The sequence below is a fragment of the Mirounga angustirostris genome, unplaced genomic scaffold, assembly GCF_029215605.1.
Source record: "Mirounga angustirostris isolate CCGP_5_RB_7025 unplaced genomic scaffold, mMirAng1.0.hap1 SCAF_9, whole genome shotgun sequence".
Taxonomy (NCBI): domain Eukaryota; kingdom Metazoa; phylum Chordata; class Mammalia; order Carnivora; family Phocidae; genus Mirounga; species Mirounga angustirostris.
The window spans coordinates 11,298,836-11,319,892 of NW_026991717.1; the positions used below are offsets into that span (position 1 = coordinate 11,298,836).

At 47.6% G+C, this 21,057-nt stretch overlaps 1 protein-coding gene across 8 annotated transcripts in view; it reads left to right on the plus strand.

Annotated features, from left to right (window-relative positions):
• SLCO3A1 (solute carrier organic anion transporter family member 3A1) overlaps positions 1 to 21,057 on the plus strand; it is a 304,890-nt gene that overhangs the window by 260,550 nt on the left and 23,283 nt on the right. For 4 of the 8 annotated variants that reach the window (XM_064569932.1, XM_064569934.1, XM_064569935.1 and 1 more), the window contains exons 7-9: positions 1,377 to 1,521; positions 13,894 to 14,069; positions 18,346 to 18,410. In XM_064569932.1, the coding sequence (XP_064426002.1) occupies positions 1,377 to 1,521; positions 13,894 to 14,069; positions 18,346 to 18,410 (386 nt within the window). The remainder of the gene's footprint in view (positions 1 to 1,376; positions 1,522 to 13,893; positions 14,070 to 18,345; positions 18,411 to 21,057) is intronic. The other 4 variants (XM_045899463.3, XM_064569936.1, XM_045899466.3 and 1 more) reach the window with 1 other exon arrangement.

A 21,057-nucleotide genomic window follows, 5' to 3' on the forward strand; every position in this document is an offset into this window, starting at 1 on the left:
TCAGTCTGGAGCATCCAGGCTGCAGCAGAGTCAACCTGCAGGATACCAGTTCCTCCTCATGCCAGTCTCCTCCTCCAGGCAGGCCATCAGGCTTTCTCCGGTAGTCCTGTATCCCAAAGATGCAGGAGAACCGGGCTTACCTGCCACCCGACAAGGTCATGCAGGCTGAATGGGAGAACACAGGTGGGGGCAGTTGTCCGTATATTCATGCACAGTCCAGGCCCTTTACCACCACCAGGGTCTCTTCTGCCCCCCACCCCAGCCCAGCCCCCATTCCTCCTCCTCCCAAACGTGGCGCCTTCTGGTGTGTGCATGCCATAAGTAACAGCATTTGGAGAGAAAGACCGCCAGCCTTCTGTGCCAACTCTCAAGTAGTAAACTTGTAGTAGTTCAAAGCACAGGGTCTTACGATAATGAAGTTCTTCTTCATTAAAAAAGAAAAAAAAAAAAAAAAGGCTCAGAGCCTACAATCCAACTGCTAACTCTGCCCAAATTGGTGGAGCTCCAATCCCCACCCTCCCCACCCCCGCTCTCCCATGTACGACTTAGATAGATTTGGGCAGGCGACTCAGCCTGGCCCTGCCTCAGTTTCCTTCTCTGTCAACCCCATGGGGTCACACTGAGAATAAGTACAATAATGTCCGCAGTACCGTGAACGGTGCCTGGCATGTAAATTGTCAGATATCACCGTCATCGTCATTATGAACCCTAGGAGGCTCAGCTGAAAATAATGGTGCTGGAAGGAGACGATTTCTCTCTTACAGAGCTAAAAACACCCACTCCATCCGTTTCCCCTTTGCAGTTTGCGTGCTTCAGGTAGTTGTGCCTTTAATGGTACAAAAGGAAATTTAAAATAACTTGTGTTATTTTTCTCAGGAAGTCGAATCAATCAAACAGACGATAGTTATTGAATCCAGTCTAGTGGTGGTGGTGGTTAAGCATCACAAGGCTTGCTGCGTGCTGGGAGGAGGGAGGAAGCAGAGACGAGGACTGACCCGAGGAGGGGAGAAGTCAGTGTCCGGCTGTGCCCGGTGGTGGTGTGGGGTCAGGGAAGGGGGAGTGGGCTGAGGCTGCAGCAATCACGAGCAGCGACACGGAGGAGGTGGCCCCGAGCTGAGCCTGGGCTGCCCCCAGCCTGGAGGGCACATTGGCGCAAAGGATAAAGGAGAGGCTTCTTCCACTTCTGGCACCGTTATGTACTGCACTCAGCGGTGGCGCTGGGCTGGTCCTTGTGGGACAGGGAGGGGTGAGGTCGGAGGAGGAGAAGGAAGGGGCGCCAGGCACCTCATCACAGCAGAGCCAGAAGGCTGTCACTGGGGAGATCCAACAGAAGTTGCCCTTCCTCTGATGGGTTCCATGTTTCTTCTCTTTTCCAGCTCAGCGCCGGGCTCGGCCCTGGACCCCTACTCGCCCTGCAATAAAAACTGTGAATGCCAAACCGATTCCTTCACTCCAGTGTGTGGGGCAGATGGCATTACGTACCTGTCTGCCTGCTTTGCTGGCTGCAGCAGCACGGTATTGGTGATTTTCTGACGGGATGGGATGGGCAGGGGACTCAGGCAGACAAAGCAGCTTAAAACCTGTGGCCAGGGGCTGCAGCGGGCAACCACACGCGTTCCATACTTTGTGCGCGTGCGCCGTGACTTTTTCTCAGCCTCCACCGCGCTCTGGTGGAGAAGCCTCCGTCAGGATGGGCGGACTGCCAGATCATTCAGGCCTTCCTGCTAAATCGAATAGGTTTCCAAAAAGTGTCGTGGAGCCACTGAAAGCAAAAATTTCAAAGGAAGCTGTACATATGGAGCCAGAGAACAAAAGATTATGGTTCAAGGTGCTTACCAAGGGTATCCGTGAAACAGCCTGACTCTACAGGTAATGAGCTCCCCATGAACAGAAGTATGTAAAGAAGGGCTAGAAAACCATTTAGAAGACTTCTTCCAAGCCTGAGACTGACTCTTAAATTTAACCTCTTCCTTAGTTCCCTTCGCCTTTTTATTCTCTACTAGATACCTCCCACCTTTTTCCATCCCCCACTAAGCTTTGTTTTGTTTTGCTTCTTGGTTTTTTGGGTTTGGGGGTTTTGTTTGTTTGTTTTTCCTTCTCCGCTTGAATTGTCCAATTGGCTATCAGCCTACAGTTTTCTCTGTGCTCTGCTCTGCGTGAAAACGTGATGCTAAGGGACTAGTCATTAAGTCATGCTGATCCCGCCTTCCAGGTGTGTCTCACACCTGCCTGTCCTCTTCATCCACATCCCCACCGTCCTGGTGTGGGCCCTCCTCATCTCTTGCTTGGACCCTTGTGGTATAGCTGCCTAACTGGCCTCACAGCTCAGGGTGGCCCCCTTCTGGTCCATCTTCTCTACTGCAGCCAAAATGACTTCTGTAACACCGCAAAGGACCCCTTCTCGTGCTACCCTGTCACCTACAAGATAAGATCTAGGCACTGCACTGGCTTTGTTATGTGTCTTCAGCACACGTCCTCCATCCTCAGCCACTCCCTTCAGCTCTACTTCCTTTTAGTTTGTGGTATTCAGCTTCCCCTACACAACAGATGTCTTTTTATCCTTCTCTCTCCATTTGGACAACTCCTACACACCTGTCAATACCCTCCTCGAATTCACCCTTCTCTGTGAAGCCATCCCTTTCCTTCTCTATCTTTGGTGCTCTTGCCTCTGCAGTTCCTGGCACTGCAGGAACTATCTCCGCTGGCGGCGGCTCTCTCATTTCACTCCAGTGATCTGCTAAAAGTATTTGTCATCTGCTCTGATCTGTGAGTTTCCTGAGTGAGGGCTGGCATCCAGAACTGCTCCAGAAATGTCCAGGAACGTCTAGATGAAGAGAAAGATGAGAAAAAGAGGGCTGAGTGGCTGCTTTAAAGGAATTTAGAGTTGTAATTACTTGTTTTTCCTTTCCATATTCTGTATCTTTTAGGAGCGGCAATTTCTCCGAAAGAAAAAAAATCGATCACTTATTTTCATCTCCAAAGATTTCATTTTTCTTTGCTTTTAACATTTAGATTCCTGGCCAGTTATTAACATTTTTCCACAGAGAAAATAAATCACCATGTGGGGGGAGCAGAGGGGAAGAAAAACTGATTTTTTTTTTAAATTGGATGATAAAGCAATTTCTTTATGTGAGTGGAAATGAATTTAAAAAAAGGGATGAAGCCTTGCGATTGGTTAAAATAAAAATACAAGCTATTCATTTTCCTGACAACAATTTTATTAACATTCTAATACCCAAAAAAGTTATATAAATCAGTTTGGGTTACTGTCCTGTTTCAAGAATTAAATGGACTCTGTATAGGCTGGTGTCCTGAAACCAAACAAGTCTCTATTCCAGAGCATTCTCTGACCAAAAAAAAAAAAAAAAATTGGTCTTAAAAATTGCATTTCCCTTGATCTTGCATGTGCAAGAGTCTTATTGAATAAGAGCCTAACCAGGCTCCTGACTGCTTCCAGCTGCTGAAACAGCAAGCTATGGAATGCAATTATTGGACAGTGAGCTTCTCTGCTTCCCTCTGGACATATCCTTTCTTCACCAGATACCTGCCTTTTCGTCACATTACTGGAGGCCTCGTATTGTCCGCAAAGCAGAGAGGTTCTCCTCCTGCGATTACAAGTCAGAGACTGAGACAGCCGCCGGCCCCAGGGTTGAGTGAGAGTCACGTTTCTCCTTCATGGAGGCAGATGTCGGGATGAATGAGGGATTTGGGGACACAGAGCCATGTGTATCCTGGAAAGGGGCCCTTGTGACAATCTAGCCTTCAAAACACCCGTAACTGTAGAGCTCACTCCAGCAGCTTTACCAAGAGCCCGCGTGGGCCAGGCAACAGGCCTTCCGCCTGTCACTCACGGCCCATGACAGCTTGGCCTAAAGTCAAAGAAATCTCAGGCCACCGGCCAAAAATGAGCAAAAAGCAATTTCAGTCTTTTCAATCTCTGCTGCAGTATTTTGAGAAAATGCCAAATGGTGGGTTATATTCCTGGTGCATTCACTCCCTCCTTCGTTCCTACTTTCCTTCCTGTCTTCGAGTTCCCAGAAAAGCTTTTCCACAACTGAAAGCTTCCTCCACCCTCTTCCCTCTTTCCCTTCTCGTATTATTCCTTCCTGCCCCCCTGCCCAGCCCTGTGCGTCTTACCTCACTGATCCTCACAGCAGCCTGAGGATGGAGGTGTGATTTTGTGATTTTTACTCCCTGATTACAGACTAGTCCCTTGCCCCTGGTCATGCAGAACGTGGTGGCACTGGTGTTGACGTTGTAGGTCTGTCCGTCTATCCGACACCGACCCCAGTGTCTGACTCGGTGACTTACCTCTTTGGGATTCTCACCTTTTTCCTCCTTGAAAAATACCTCTTCGTTCATACTCCATAGTCAGGACCCTCCGCCCACACAGGCTGGCCCTGCTGCCTCTCCAGCCTCAGCCTCCCCCCTCCTCCCACCTGCTGAAGAATGACTTGCTGTGTTGAACTTCCTGGGGTTTCCCCAACACACCCAGCTCTCCCTTACCTCTGGGCTCCTTTTGGCAAGTACATTCCTCCATTAAGCCCTTGAGATGCATAATCATTCTTTACCTGCAGCTGAGAAGCCTCCTCCCTGTTCAGCCCTCTTCCAGGGGTGCATCAGCACCCTGTCCTGCAGAGTCCTCCAGCACCTGCTCCATCCGACAAGGTCTGACCCTCCCACCCCCAGTCGAACAGCTTGTTGACTCCTGGGTCTGCCTCCCTAGGCTCCTGCGTCCAGGGACGGGATTCTCTTGTGGACCCTTGCATTTCTAGTGCCAACCATGGCTCTGGATAAAGGCCCCAGGCTTCCTGAACACCTGGCTGGAGGCCACGTGCTGACCCCAGGGAGCCACGGGTGAGAATACTACTCCCTTGAATAGCGATTGGCAGGCGGGTAGGTTGGCTGGTGCAGATTTCAGTACTAAAGCTCCAGTCCCTGTTCATCCCCCACCCGCACACAGCTTCCATCAGAACCTGTGAAGATTGCCCACAACTCAACTAAACGTGGATAAGTCACCAATCGAATAATTCTGGTTACAGGGGAATCTGGTTAGCATTAGTAGTTTCCTATTAGACTTGCCTTGCTGCCCTAGTTTGGGTTTTGTTTTCTTATTTTCTTACTTCCTATCTCCTTGAGTGAGAGCAGTGGAAGTTTCCAGGACTATGTTTAATATACAATTTCTAATTCTTCTCATTGCGTATGACCAGGAAGGATGACAAAAAAGATTGCGAGTTAATTTCATAAGCTTCCTTTGGCATGAATATATTGTCCAGATTGTTTCTGTACCTTTCACTCTCAGAAGTAATTATTCCAATGGAAAGCATGTTGGTATGAGGCTGACTGATTCCTGCAAGTTGTAGCCTTTTGATGTACGGAATAATTGAGTAGAAACAAACAAACAAAAAAAGACAGACTTATATCAGCCACCAGTAGAACGCTGAAAGTCAATCCAAGCCCAGCACCGCAGTTTGTAGGAGACTAATGATAGATCACTAATCTGTCTCCCCACGCCGGCAACAGATACGTGTCTGGCACCTGTTTGAGCGGAGCCCTGAGTTGGTTCTGTGGAGGGCTGGGGGGGATCCATGATGGACGCATGCAGGAAGCTTACTGTGGACTCTCATGGATCTCAGTCCTGTCTGCATATTAGGATTGCTCGAGAACTTTTAAAATCTGAGTCCTGAGCCTCGTCCTTAGAAACTCCCGTTTCTTTGTTGTGGGGTAGGATCCAGGCATCAGTAACTTTTTAAAGCCCTCCCCCCGCCAAGTGTTTTTGTACGTAACAGAGTTGAGAACCACTGTTCCCCTCCAGAGTGTCTCCACCTCGGAACTGGTGACATACGGGGCTGCGTTGTTCTTTGTTGTGGGGACCATGGGGCTCTGCCCATCAGATGCCAATAGCAAGCCCTGCTCATTTGTGAAACCACCCATAGATACTTCCATAGGTTCTGCTTGGGGGCCAAATCCCCCACAGTCGAGAACCACTGCTCCAGGAGAAGGGATGGGTTCCTAAAATTGTATCTTTCTAGAAGCAGCGTCTGAGCGGACACTGAGCATCCAGCCTTCAGTGTCCTTTTCCTTCCCACCTTTATGTGTTCAAGCACTGGAGAAAGTAAGCTGGTGACTGGAGGTGCCATATCAGCATATTACAGAAGAAGCAAACTGATGGCTTCTACGCCCTCTCTGCCCTGTACATGGGCTTATTGGGGTCTGAACCAAGGTTTAAACAGTCTGTGCATTTCATACACAAATCTGGATTTCTGGCCTCTCTGTAAAAGCTGGATGAGAACTGACCTGCCCCTTCACCCCCACAGGGCAGCAATTGCCTGGAGCTGAGAAATGGTCGAACCTGCAGACAAGACATCTGATCCCCCTTAGCCACAGTCTCCGCCCCTGACCACCCCTTAAACTTGCGCTGGTTTTCTTCTCTGCTTCCTCTTGCCCTCGAAGGTTTGGAGTCTGCAAGCTCTCTCATAGAGCCTGGCCTCGTTGGCCAGAATGGATTTAAAAGTCTATATTCAGTCAGGCAATGGCTTGTCAGAAGACGTGAAGATTCTGGAATCAATCCCAACTAGGGCGATGTCACCCTGAACATCTAATATATCTCAGGCCCTGGACTAGGCATTAGAAATACAGAGCTGGAAAGGTAGGAGCTCGTGTTTACGATGAGATGAGATGTAACGTATTGATAGAATCGTGTACAAAGGAACACCCATGAGCAACAGCTAACCTATTAAGCGAAAAGAGCATATTATAAAACAGTGTACAGATTATGATCCCTTTTAGTAAAGAAAAGGAAAAATCTAAATATTCTACATGGGAAGATCTATACAGAAGATATATAACATTACCTCTGGCTAGGGACTAAAAAATTAATTTTTATATGTTTCTATCATTTCTGCCTATTACTAAATTGTTCAAAATGCACATGCATCCCTTTTTCAGTAAGGAGAAAACTTTTTTATTAAGGAAATTAATAATAACCCGACATTTAAGGATAGGTGGTTACATTCTAAGAGAAGGAAGCAGACACGTGGGGAGATCAGTGAGCCTAGAGGGAACCAGGAATTAGTTTGGGGCAGGTGAGGCTGGAAGGGAGGGGTGCGGTTATTTTCCCCCCAGAGGAGGAGCCGTGGTGGGGTCCTTCTCGTGAAGGATGAGTGGGCATTCAGCGGTGGAGAGACACCGAAGGACATCACAGCATGCGCTGTGTGTGTGCACCCTGGGGGGTGGCGGGGAGGCTTGGACCCTGTGCTCTGGGGACAGGTTCCACTTGGAGGAGAGAGAGAAAGAGGGAGAAGCGTAGGGGCCCGGTGCTCATTCCCCATTCCTGAGCATGAGCCACATCCTTCCCCTTCTGTGATCTGCCCACACTTCCTGCCTGAGGTGGCTGGAACAAAGCGTGGGCCTTGCCGCTCCCCAAAGACCAGCCCTTTCCTCCCCTCCTGCAGGAGATAATTAAGGCTCTGCCCGGATGTGTTCCAGCATCTGTCTTACAGGTTCTGGGAGTGAGAGGTGGATGGAGGTCTTGCTTTCATCCCAGAATGTTTCTCCCTGGCCATATCCTTCAGCCAGTGACCTTGAAAGGGAACATGAGAGTCTATTTCTTCTTGCAGTTTTTCAACATCCCCTTTGCCTTGAGGCACATGGGTCGCTGGTGCTCTCTGTGCTGAGCTCTGAGGTCTTTACCTAAAATACCAGCTTGGGTTGGGCCAATGCGGTGAAGAGATTCTAAGCTACAAAAGGACAGTAATGAACGACAGAAGAGGGTCTGAGGGACTTGGCCAAATCATGAGGGAGTCCGTAGGTGTCTAGGACGTATAGGAGCTCATTGCCCCTGGAAGGAAAATGTCCTTATCTGTCCCTCTCTCATTAGGATGTCATGCACAAGGGATCCAAGGTCTCAGAGGCAGCCTCAGGACCGAGCACTACACATCTCAGCACTCTTGGTGGCAAACTCCCCTCCAAACTACAGAACGAGGATCCGGCTTTTAATCGAAATTGTCATTTCTGCCTAGGAACTGAATATGTTACAGAAAGAAAACCAGACAGAGTATTCTAGAATGTTGGGAGTAACCCTCCAGCTTTCAATCCAGGAGGCTCTCAGTACACCTGACCTCATCACCCCTGTACCTGTCCCCTTGGAAAAGTCATCTTTCAACCTACAAATCAGTGTTATTTGTACGATTAATAGCAGTTGATGCGTCGGTATTACATGTAGGGGGAAAAGACCCAAACACAAACAAGTTCATTTGCCAGTATTTTTGAAACATTGCTGAAAAGTATTTTTTTCCTTGTAATATGAGCTGTCAAAATAGCATGCTTATGATTTCCTGCATCAATAGAAAATTAGCCCCAGATTCCAAAGAGTAATTTTTCTATTTTCATGGTCTCCAGCTTTATTGTAATTATTTATTCCCATCATTCTATGTGAATAGAAACATTTCTCAGTGGAAATTAATGACTGAATGTGGAATACGAGTACGATTTCCAGTGAGTGTGCTACTCTTCTTCATTGATTTCTTCTTTATTTTGTAATGTTCTGGAGTTCTTCTTTTTTTTTTTTTTAGTAGATGATATATTTGTATTGTTCAGAAATCAAAAAGTATAAAAAAAAAAGTGGAAACTCTCCTTTCCACCACTGTCTTCCGTTCACCTACCGTTTGACCCCACCACTCTGCCAAGTAAAGTAATGAGTGCTTTTAGTTTCTTGTATATCCAACTGGCATTTAATGTATCTCTAAGGTCTTTCTTATTCTGTACCTTGTGTGTGAGGCTTTCGTTGTTAATACTTTATGTTGGTGTTCTTTCTGTGTCAGTACATAAAGAACACTCTCGTGCTTTTTGACAGCTACGTAATCTTCCATTGTGTGGATCTGTTGGAGCCTATGTAACCAGTCCCTGTGATGGGCATTCAGATTGCTGCACGGCTTTAGGTCTTGCAAACATCGTTGTGTCTCTTGGAGTTCCTAGGTCATGTTATGCCCAGTACAGGTCTGCCTATAGGATAAGTTCTTACAGAATTTCCAGGTCAGTCCCACTCTGTCCTCTGGGTCAGCACTGGTACCAGATATTGCCAGGCCAGCTCCTCTGTGAGCACAGTGGTCATCTGATTATCACCATGATAGATCAGGATACACTTATTTCCAGGAAAGCCAGACCCCGCCCCCACCCCACCTCACCTCAATATATGACACCAGACAGAGAATCCAGCTCCCCTGGAGACAGCAGAGACTGCATTCCCTCCCACAGAATGGCAAACTGGGAAGACATTCCTTTGAAACGGGGATGGAAAACTGGGCATGTTGCAGGTCAGGAGTGGTAAGCCAATCTCCTGGAGCCTGGTGTACTTTCTTACTAGTTAAATATATCAGGCACTGGCCAGGAGTGCATTGGGTTTACCACTTCATTCAGGCCGTGATGGTCTACAGGTGGGTTTTGAGACCCATCTGAGACTGGCCCGAAGGGACTGTTGTATCCAGACAGGGTGAGAATTCAGATTCCAGCCCTCTAGATCCCTTCAGTAGAGTGGATCGTTCTGTCACACCCAGGTCTGCTCTGTATTTTCCAGCTTCCTGCTGCTTGGAGCTTTTGCAAGTTTAGGAGTTCCCACAGAGACACCCGGTTAATACCAGCAGAAGGGCTGTCCCCCCACTTCCTTTCTATCTGGGATGGTAGTCTGAAACCCCATTGGTGGAAAGTCATCTCTCGCAATTATGGGAAAGGTGAAACTGTGTGGTCCTCATCTGCGGTTCTTTCCACCACATGTGGACGTGTGGGTGGAAGTTTCTTCCCAGACAGCTGCCTCAGCAGTCAGAGTCCCTGCACCTCCTTTAGCATATGACGTCCAGGCCCATCTTTTGTGTCACCTAAGCCCAAATGAAGGATGTTCCCCATCTCTTGCCATATGGCCACAGGCTTAGCATGTTCCCTTAGATACCCCTTGGAAGGGTTGCCCAGAAGTCCCAGCTGCCCCTCAGACCGTGGGGCCACCCAGTGGTTCCTGGTCATTGTGTCAGACTGAGTCACCTGCCCAAAAAGGAGACCCATCCAAGTCCCTGCTCGGACCCTCTGGCTTACCTCCTCCCCAGCCTCTTCAGCCCTTCTCGAATAAATTAAGTTAAATCTGAATAAATAAATACAGGTTTGCCCAGAACCTCTGGGAGGGACCCACCCATTTGTATCTTCTTTCCTCGGTGCCAGTAAGCCAACATCTTTGCTGGTTGTATTTCCCACTTCTGCTCTTCTGGTATTAATGACCTTACAAGTGCCTCGTTTTTGTCCAGTCGGCCTGAAGCTGCCCTTGGCCTGCTTTTGTCTCATCCCTCTCCCTGGCTTTGTGCACTGTCACGTCCCTCCCTTTGTCTCGGCCTCAGATCCCATGGCGGCTCAACTCTGCTGTCCACTCACTCCATCCCCGGGGCATTGGCTTCATGGACACATTCACCCCCTGGACCAGGAGGGCCGGGCAGTCGCTGAGTCAGACAGTCTGAGAGAAAGCGGTCTCTCTCGATCCCACGCCATTAGGGGCAGGAGCACAGACCGAATCCGGAGTAGATCCATTTCAGAAGGGGTTTTTCACTTCTCAGAGCAGAGAGGAACCAGGCAGTTGCCTTTTATGGTAAATATAATGCAGTCGAGCCCTAGTCCAGGTATTGGGCAAAAATCTATGACTGAGCATAGGTCCCAGTTACAGATTACTTTTTAAACTGAAACAAAGCTCACCAATCACATGGTTCATTCACCGGGTCCTGGCCCTGATCACTCAGTTCCAGTACTCACATCACATCTCTTAAGAGGCTGAGCTGGAGCTCACTTCTTAGGATGCTTGACGAGGCAGGACCACAGCCATCCCCAAGGGGCCTGTTCCTCATTTATACCTGAGCACTCTTTGGGTCCGTGTGGGTCTCAGCCCACCCCCCAGACTTGGACCTCTCTTTTCTCCCAGGCTACTGCAGGAATCAGAGACAGAAGGATTTGAGGGTTTGAGAAGGATTTAGGATACAGTGAAATGAATAGGACTTGAGATCTCTTCATTTGTTTGATAAATAGCTCTTGACTCCCTGTCATGAGCCAAGCCCTGTCCCCTAGAGCTGAGGATAAATTAGGGAGCAAAACCACAGTCGTGTCTGGCCTCACTAGCCTCATAGTCCTGAGGAAGACGGATCAGACGTGGGAGTAAGGGTCGGGGTCCAGAATTACCACCCAGTTTCCAGAGAGTTAATAGGGTACCACTTCTCAGGCAAGAGTTGCAGAGGGAAAGGAGGTTGGGGCGGGGGATGTGCATCTGTCAGGGTTTGGTCAGGAAAACAGCACCCACAAGTATGTTGGAAATAAAGAATTTAGTGTGGGAATCAGAGCTACTGTGAACATGGGGGAGTTGGGGAATTACAATCTGGGAGGAGTGAGATGAAGGATCAGAGCACGGTTACTCCATCCCCAGAAGCACCTGCTCAGGTGGGTACGTGGGGGCTTGTGGGAAAATCCCAAGAAGCTGTGTTCACGTGGTTGCTGAGTGAGACGAAGGGGGTGCTGGCCACATCAGCAGGCAAACAGCCACATCAGTAGTTGTTGTCCTGTTGTCAGCAGGACAGGCAGAAACGAGGGGGGTGTAAACAGGGATGCTAGGGCCAGCCAGCACCTTCTGGGCACCTCCACAGGTGTGATGTCATCCCTGTGTCTGACCTTCTGAGGTAGCAGCCTCTGCTTCACATCTGCCTTCTAAACTGCACCCGCATCGTGCCTCCCCCATCTAGCCCTCACCCCTGCAGGGAAGGGGCTTCTAGGGAAATAGCTCCCAGCGGGGGGGGGGGGGGAGCGCCAAGCTGACAGTGCAGAATCCGGCTCTGGGCGTTTGTTTTGGATTCCTCATGGAGATGGCAACGTGCTCAGAGCCCTGGGGCAGGATGAATCAAGTGGGTCTGGGAGGATTATGGGCTGTGGAAGCCAGGGACGGGTGTGGTTCACAGGCATGCACTCCTGAGGGGGCTCCAGTAAGAGAAAAGTGGCTGGTGGGCTCAGGATATGGATCGGGTTCCTGCCTGTGGGGGACAGAAGCCAGCCCAGCCCGAGTGAGGGGGAGCTTGGGGGATGAGGTGGGGGTGGTGAGTGTAGACAGCTAGCAAAGTGTGGTTGTGAAGTTGGAGTCTGAGGAGGGGAGGGAACAGTTTTCCTCAATGCTGAGTAGGGAGAGAAGTGACATTTTAAGTTCTAGGTGGGGGGACGTCCTGCCTCCTGGTAAACGCAGGGGAAGAGCATGACATGTGTCTTCCAAAACCATCTGCTAAGCTTCACCTGCTGTGTCTCAGCTCCGTGAAATGCTCAGGAGAGTGTGTCTCAGACTCCGTCCTCCTCCCAGGAGCCATGGGGGTCTCCTCCAGCCGCGTGCTGAAGGTCCTGCAGCGGGGTGTGGGGCGTGTCGTCATAGAAGGAGGTGCCGGCTCCTCGGGGTGCACAGAGGGCCCCGGCTCAGAGCCGGCGCAGCGGGGGGATGCCTCCCAGAAGGAGGAGGTTTTCCAGAAGCCCTAGGAAGCCCCCAGGCAGAGGTGTGTGGGAAGGGGCAGAAGGGCAAGGCTTCAGCACCTCTGGGGGAATTACAGGAAACCCCACAGGGTACAGTAACCGGGCTGTTTACACAGAGGCACCTGCTCTGGGCACAGCTCTTAGGAAGAAGGGTCCAGCCCCACACCCTGTCTGTCCACAGCTCTGCCCCGTGGATAAAAGCCCCTGTGCGGGGCACAGCCGTATGAGGTGGCCCTGATGGGGCAGGGACGGGCGGCACCTAAAGGGCCTTTGGACACCCCTGAAAGCAACCCCATGTGGCTTGATGGGATGAGAAAACCCCCTACCTATGCTGTGTTCTGTGGGAAGAGAAAAGAAGGCACAGGGAGGATGGAGAGGAACGAAGACAGGCCGGAGGAATGTAAAAGCCAAAGGGGATTTGTTTGACCCTCAGGAGGATTTTCCTTGGCGTGTGCTCTGAAAGCCAAGCAGTCCCAAGAAGAAAAGCAATGAATCATTTATGACTGTATTCATTAAAGGCCTCTGCTCTATTATTATCAAATCTTAATTGGCTTGGCGCTTGCTTGGCACTCTCTCCCCGCCCCTGCTCCTCCCTTTGCCATCAGAAATTCCTCTGATGATGGAGGGACCAGACCGCGCCCGGGGGCAGGGGCAGCTGGGCAAGGATCCACCCACAAGATCAAATGGAATGCAGTCCCCCTTTTTTTTTTTCCTCCTTGGATCAAGAATTAATAAATGTGTCTGGTTTGGGCTTTAGCTCACTGCCCGGGCGTGATCTGCTCCAAGCTCCTGGCACCTCTTAGCCCCCTTTGCTTACCCTGCCATGTGAGAATGTTCCCATTAAGTTGCCCCCTCCGGTGGCCCCCCAAGAGCAGCGACTTCGTGCATGACAATGCATGTCCTTTGTTCCAAGTGCCACACTGGGCGCTGAACCAGCAACAATATGCAGGTTACCTGATTTACTTCTTTTAATACATTTCGTTGATATTATCACTGCATAAAAGAGAGGACAAATTGGCAAGTAATTATTACGTTAATTTGGCAATGTTTTATCCTATTGTGGAGGCACAGTTTCCTTTCTAATTGTACTTGGCGGGGGGGACCCATAAGGGTACAGCTTATTGAGGGATTCTGGAACGTGGAAATGAAACACACAGGAGATAGGGCATGGGCTCTCCTCCCCGTAAATATTCCTTTATTTGCATGTGTTTTGCAGCCTCCTTAAGAAGCTAACTCGTTTATTCAGGCCTAATTAATGGAATGCCGCAGAATGCATAATTAGGCTGTGACAGCTGCAGCTGATGGATGGCTTTGGGTTCGGAAACGGGAGATGCCCCCAGTTAAAAGGGCTGAATACTTGCATTTCAGAATCTCACCAGCTGTGCGTGCCTCACGACTGTCCCACCCGAGAACACGACTGTGGTTCCCGGAAAGTGCCCCAGTCCCGGGTGCCAAGAGGCCTTCCTCACCTTCCTGTGTGTGATGTGTGTCTGCAGCATGATCGGGGCAATGGCGCAGACACCCTCGGTCATCATCCTTATCAGGTAAGCTCAGACCCAGGGACTGGCGAGCCAGCCTCGCCTCTCGCCCTGCCCCTGCCTACCTCGTTGGGTGTCTGCAGTCCTCAGGAGACCAGAACATCGGGTACTGTGTGAGTCTCACAGGCCAGCTTCCCCAGGCTGATAGGGATCTGTTACATTGGCCAGGGACCTCACAAGAGACCAGAAATCGTGGCCCAAGGGAGATGATGCACTTTCATATCCTCCCAAGAGTAGACTCTGCAGGTGATTATGAAAGGAACTTTGGTCCCGCATTGACTTTTACAGAGAGCAGCATCGTTGGAGTAAAACAAAAATGGCATTGGACTAGCCAAGTCCTCAAGTCCAGCTCCTGTCCAGCCACTGATCCGCCACATGATCTTGGGCACATTTTCCCCTCAGACTTGTTTCTGAATGGGGGCCGGGGAGTCATTGGTCCTGCTGGCCTCTGGCACTGGTGTGGGTCCCATTGAGACCATGGGTGTACCAGAAGTGACCGCTCTTGTATAAATAGATGGCTGGAGAGAGCACCCATAGTGTGTGGCTCCCCGTCTCTCGGGACCTGTCCTGGGGGCAGGGGACGTGCCTCCGAGGTGAACTATGGCGTCATCTTCCGAGTAACTTGTACACTTGCCAAGTTACCTAGAGTTGTGTGAGGAACCTAGAAGTGGAATGCTCCATAACCCAGTGTCTACTGAACCAGAGGAAGCGACACCAAACACAGACAGACCCACTTTACTGGGATGCAGCTAATTCACTCCTAGGGGGTAGGAATACAAGTAGGAATGCAATGCTTGAGTGTGACCTGTGCTGACAATGCACATCCCCAGCTGCTTTATCCACCTCCTCTCTCTTTCTCCCCATGGCCACCACATTTCCCGATCTTGGTTATGAATTCCTAAGGAAGAGCATTTCTACAAAGTGCTTATATAAGTGCTCGAGGAGGTCATTAGCAAAGCCTTGTTAATGTGCAGAAGCATTAAGGCAATAATAACAGAGTGCCATTCTATACTTACTAAACTTGAGAAATCAGTGTTAAATACTCATACCCAGTGCTTGCAAGGCTGCAGCAAAACTGGTCAAATCGCATACTGCTGGTGGGATTGAAAAGCCTGTCGCTCTAATTTTCAAAGAAGCAATAGAGCATTGTGAATCAAGAGTCATAAAAATGTTCAGATTTTTTATGAGGTAACCCTACCTCTCACCACTTAGGAAAATACTTCTCTACCAGAAAAACAGCTCCATGCTGACAGATTTTTATTACAATGTTAACTATAATAGCAGAAGAACCTGAATTGGAATAATGAATTAAATTATAGTACTGTACCATAGCTCCATGGGATAATGAACATTCTTAAGAATGTGAAAAGTATTTGTGGAATGAACTATTGCATTTAAATTATATATGGAGGTTGATTATATATAATATGCATGTGGACAAAACCCATCAGGCCCTAGGTATGGGTCTGGGGTGGCCGCATTATGGATAACTTATTTTTCATTATTAGAAATTCCTGTGAAGTTATATTGTGTTGGTCACACACAAAAGGCACCAAGGTGCAGGAAGAATGACCTTCATGACAATTAGCAGTGACTAGTCCCCTTCCTCTGCTCCCCATGATTTCTGTACAAAGAGCCAGCTCACTGTGACGGGCAGAGCAAACACAGAAAGTTGAAATCTTAATCACTTCCAAGTCCCAACTTGATAAACAGGTCTTGGAGATTTTCAGGACACATTTGATTCCTTCGCATAGATCAGCAACAGATGATCTACATGACCTAGGTTGGGCCTCAGCCACCCCGTAATTCCATGCTCTGCTGGGGCCTGCTGGAGGCACAGGCTCACACGTTGGGTCCATCAAGATGACCGGGGTAGCACCTTATTCTGTCACCATCCCTGTCCACTACGCCATCATAGATGTTCTAGGCAGACACGAGGGCATAGCCTGGGCCACAGCCCAGATGTGTGCCAGTCCTTACCCTGTCCCAGAGTGATGGCCCCACTGTAGTGTGCAGAACACCCGTAGCGAGGATATAAGCTAAGCCCCACTGCACCCCTCTTTGGAGCCAGCGCTGGGCTCCTGTTTTAATGACATGTTTACATCCTTATTAGCATTCCCCTCTACAGATGGGGAGGTGGAGGCTCAGAGAATGGTTAAGCAGTATTCTCAAGGTCATCAGCTCGTAAGTTGTAGACCTAAGCCCCCATCCCTGGCCTTGCCCAGACCTTTCAGTAACATTCAGACCTGAACCTTCCATTTCTGCATAACTAGACCTGAGAAAGAAGACTCCCTCTGGGGGAACCAGTTCCCCAACAGGATATGAAGGAAGATCTTAGCCCCTTGCTCATTTTATTCCTAATGACATGAGAGCTGAAAGGAAAACAAATTAAAAGTGGTAAGTATTCTAGCTCATTATGCCAGCATGTTTTCTTGAAAAGGACAATTTGCTTTTATTTGGATGTCTTTCAATTCAGTACCTTCAAGTGAATGTGCAAAAACCAGAACCATGGAGCTGAAAATAGCTCCGAAGAACTTGGATTTTGAAACATGTATATTCTAAAGAGAACTGGCTGTGGTTCTGTCCAGAAATGCTGATCTCATTGTTGATGTTGTTCAGGTATCTTGTTTCAGCAGCCAGAGAGTGGCTTTCCCATCGCTCAGAGAAAGTCTTGACCTGCTGGCCCGTATTGCACTCTTTATAATTGAGAGGAAATGGGTATTTCCCCAAGAATAACACATTTTTAGTTTTCACTGAAAATCTTAGAACTAGGGCAAAGATTGTAAAAACTACATCCATGTTCCTTTTGGTTTGATGGTGTCCTTTGACCACTCTTCTGAGAAGCCAAAGACATGCCCACCTGAGGCTCGAACCAGGTGGTAGGTCATTGGAATGGATGGCATTGGATGGTGAGATGAATGACCTCTGAGGTCATATAAGAATATAATTTTAGCCACTAAATCCATAGTCAGATTATGTATCCTGGGTATTAGATATCCTAGTGGACTTAGATATCCAATGGTACTTTGTTTCTAACATTTATTTTCTACAGAACTGATCGCCTAGGTCCTCCCTGTGTTGCATGGGTCTTCCTGGTCTTTCAGCCATATTGAAATGCTCCTGGTGTTTCCAAAGGCTCAGCCACACCAGACTCGTTCTAGGCCTAGCCCAGTCCTTCCAGGAGTCATAGTCGTGTGCTTACCTCTCCATCTCCCCTAGGGACTCATGATGGCAATAGCATAAGGGGAAGTTTCTCTGCCAGTGGTGTCCAGGATGACCTGAAGCAGGTGTGCATGGAGTCGGGCAAATAGTCTACCTTCACAGCCCCTCACCACCCCACTAGAGATGGGGCCAGCCTGGGTCATGAGTGAGAGACATGTGCCTACCCCTCCACCCACTTACATATTACTCAGCATATCATCACTGCACTCATGGTGAACAAGATACAAATTGTCCCTTGACTCAAGGAGAGAGGACAAGCACTGAATTAATACGAGTTTTAAGAGTAAGAGGCATTTCAAAAGAGATGTGTTATCAGCTGTGAGGGCCCCTTTATCTGGAATTGGTCATCTTTCCAAACCTCCTCTACTGTCATGCTCATCCCAGAAAATGTTATATTCTGAGAATATTCTAGAAAATGTGCAAGAGAATCATTCTAAGGGACTGTTGTAGATAAACCAAAGCCAGGGTGATTGAGTCAGTTCAAAACAAAGAACCATGACTCTGAAGGTACTTTTCCAACTTAAAAGGTACTGACACTGGATATAGATGAATGGGTTATTTTGCAAGTGGTCCATCTGCGGTGTCAAACCATGCTCGTCTGGATGATTTCACAAAATAACCTGAGAAGGTCGAGGGTGTTCATGGTGCTGGCTGTTTGTGAAGCTAGAAGAGAAATGGTCTTCCTAGTTGATATTTCCCCAATACATGTGTGTTACCAACTTAAGATGTTTTCCTGTCCTGGCAAAAGCAAAACGCCTTTAAAGGAAGACTTTAGGGACCACATTTGCATGTCTTTTTTCCAATGACAAGATTAGCCCTGTTATTAAAAAACACTTTTAAGTTCCTAAACTTATCTTGTCACTGCAGTTAGTTGTTTTTCAGACTTTAGGCAAAGAAAGCCGAATGAATGAATGAATGAATGAATGACCAACCAACCAACCCACCCACTAATTTCTAAAGAATGGCTCTGATGGACAGCAGTGGATGACTCTGGGGTCTGTTAATTAAAGCGGAGTGGTAAGAATCTTTTCCTTTCTTCTCTTCACCTCTTTGCACGTAGGACAGTCAGCCCTGAACTCAAGTCTTACGCCCTGGGAGTCCTGTTCCTCCTCCTTCGTTTGTTGGGTATGTATGCTCTCTTTATTCCCTCAATAATGAATTGGATGCTTATGACCAGGTGAGTAAATATCCGTGACTTTGTCCCGTTTCTTGAGCTTGCCTTTTTTTTTGTCTATGAAGTTTAATAACTATTAGTAAACAAGAGAAACTTTAAATCTGTACGTTTTGCTCTGGATTTAGACCTGTTCTCTCTCTCGACACTGCAAAGTTTTCATTTATATAAACTGTCTCTGTGCCACACTGAATTCTCAGTGGCATAAGAAGGGGAAAGTGATGGCACCAAAGGGAAAGAAAACATTTGATGGTGTAACGTGGCTCCCTCATTAAGCAAACCCTGGGCAGCTCATGAAATGCTTCGTTTATGGGGCTGCCAGCTGGGACAGAGAGGCGTTCTTACAATGCCTCACAAATGGAAACTTTGCACCCTTTAAATTTTTCCAAACGGATTGAGTTTATTTACCTTGGGTTTCCAGGATGGGGCAAATGTGACCTTCATGCTATAGAGCGTAGATTCCAAGGTTTGGCATGTATAAGGAATTAAGTCTAACCCTCTCATTTTTAAAATGAGAAAACAGAGCACGGGAATATTCCATGGTTCTCCCAGGGTCCTAGGACAGGCTTAGGCGAAGCTGGAAAGGCCAACCAGGTAACCCAGCTGCCAGGCATGCCTCACCCTTCTCCCTGTAGACCTCTGTTGCTTTATGAACGTCCCTTTGTCAAGGCCAAGATCAAAACAGGGTAACTTTTTTCCCTTGAATAGTAGTGGCATGGACATTCTATGGTAAATAAATGTGCAAAGGGAGATAACCATGGCATGTATTTTTAGAGGAAAAATTAAACTTCTCATTCTAAGTGTATCGCTGTGGATGAGCACAAAGACTCAACTATAGAAATGTTTATGAAAATGTTTGTAAAAAATGAAAAAATTGGCAACCACCCAACTGTCCAACAGCCGGGGAATTAGTTACATCCATTATGATCCAGAATCCCAGTAGGATTTATGGCCTCCTCTAAAATTCTGGAAAGTATATATAGACTTAGAAAGGGTGCAGGACATGTAGAGGGGGAAGAAAAGTCTGTAATATACTATATACTCAAGTGTTTTTAAAGTATAAACGTGGAAAATATTAGAAAGCTAAACACAAATGTGGTATGTTATTGTCTGAGTAAAGAACATGTAAGTCATATTTTCTAAATGTGTTAAAATTTTGTATGAATATGTATGTGTGCCTGTTACTTTTATGATGGGATGAATTCCTGTATAATTGGTATATGGAAGAAGAACATTCACCCTTAGAACATTCATAAGGTCCTCCCTGGGGAATGGCGAGTTCTGGGCAAATGCCCCTCCTCACTTCCCTTCTCTGTCCGTAGCAAAATATTTCCAGTGGTTTGCTGTGATCCTTCCTCCCATGCCCAGGACAAGGTCTCAGCATCCTCTCGACCATTATCAATCCATGGATGTTGGTACACATAGGGAAACTTAAATGGCATTTATTTCTTATTTTGATCTTGCAGAAATGCTCTAGGTATGAAGATACCAAGGTAAGACAAGTTCAGTAGAAATTCAAACTAAAACATTTAGGCCTCCCTGGAAGTTGTAGTGGCTTGTAGAACTCTGTAACCACAGGGTAATCATCATGTGTTTTTTTTTCTTCTCCTCTGGAGGGTTGAGTATGCACTCATCATAATGCCTCACCCCTGCCGCCCTGATTTGGGTAGATAAAGGAGTGTGTAACATCAGATAGCAAGTTGTGGACCCTTATTTCTGTAAATGGTAAAATCGTCTCACATACACATTCATTCAACAAACTAATATTTATTGAGCACCTAATGGGTTCAGACTTCCGTGGACCATACCCAGGTAAGTGGGCACAGCCCTCCTCCTGGGGGTCCTTGGGCAAGCTGACCAGGGAAGGTGGGACTCCCCCATCTGTGGAGTTGCTCTAGGGGAATCTCTGCACCTCTAAACAGATGCTAAAGACTCAGTATAGCTGGTAAAAAAAAAAAAGTTACCCTTTAGAATAACTTGATAGCACAAAACGAAAAAAAAGATTGTAAAATATTTCTGAAATGTTAATGAGAATTACGGCACAGTTGAAGACAGAATGGAAAATTACAGAGCTCGTATAATGTGACACCGTTAAGATCATTGTATATTGCCCTAAAGCAGCTCTACTGTTTGTATGTCTGCCCCAGGAATAATCAACCAGGCATTATCTAGAATAGTATTTTTCAACTTCTGTGACTGATCCCCAGCAAGAGATAACTTTTACATTATGGCCCAGTACACACATACATATGCATTAATATAGCTGAAACAAAAATTTCACAAAACAATACCCTTAATATGTATGTATTCTGTTCTATTCCATGCTTTTAAAAAGTTGGTCATGACCCACGATATTGATTTTGTTTCCCGTTTATGGGCCACAAATCACAGTCTAGAGAACTCCACTCTAGCAGGATACAATAGCTTCATCTTTTACTTAAAAGCAGCTTATCAAAGAAGTCTTTGCAATTGCCTGATTCCATTTCCTGCAGCACCCAGTAAGATTAACCACCATTACTGTTAATGAGGGGTCAACCAAGAAATCAGATTCCACGACACTGTCGGCCTCTGTGATTGGCCCTGTGTGGGTAGTGGGAATTC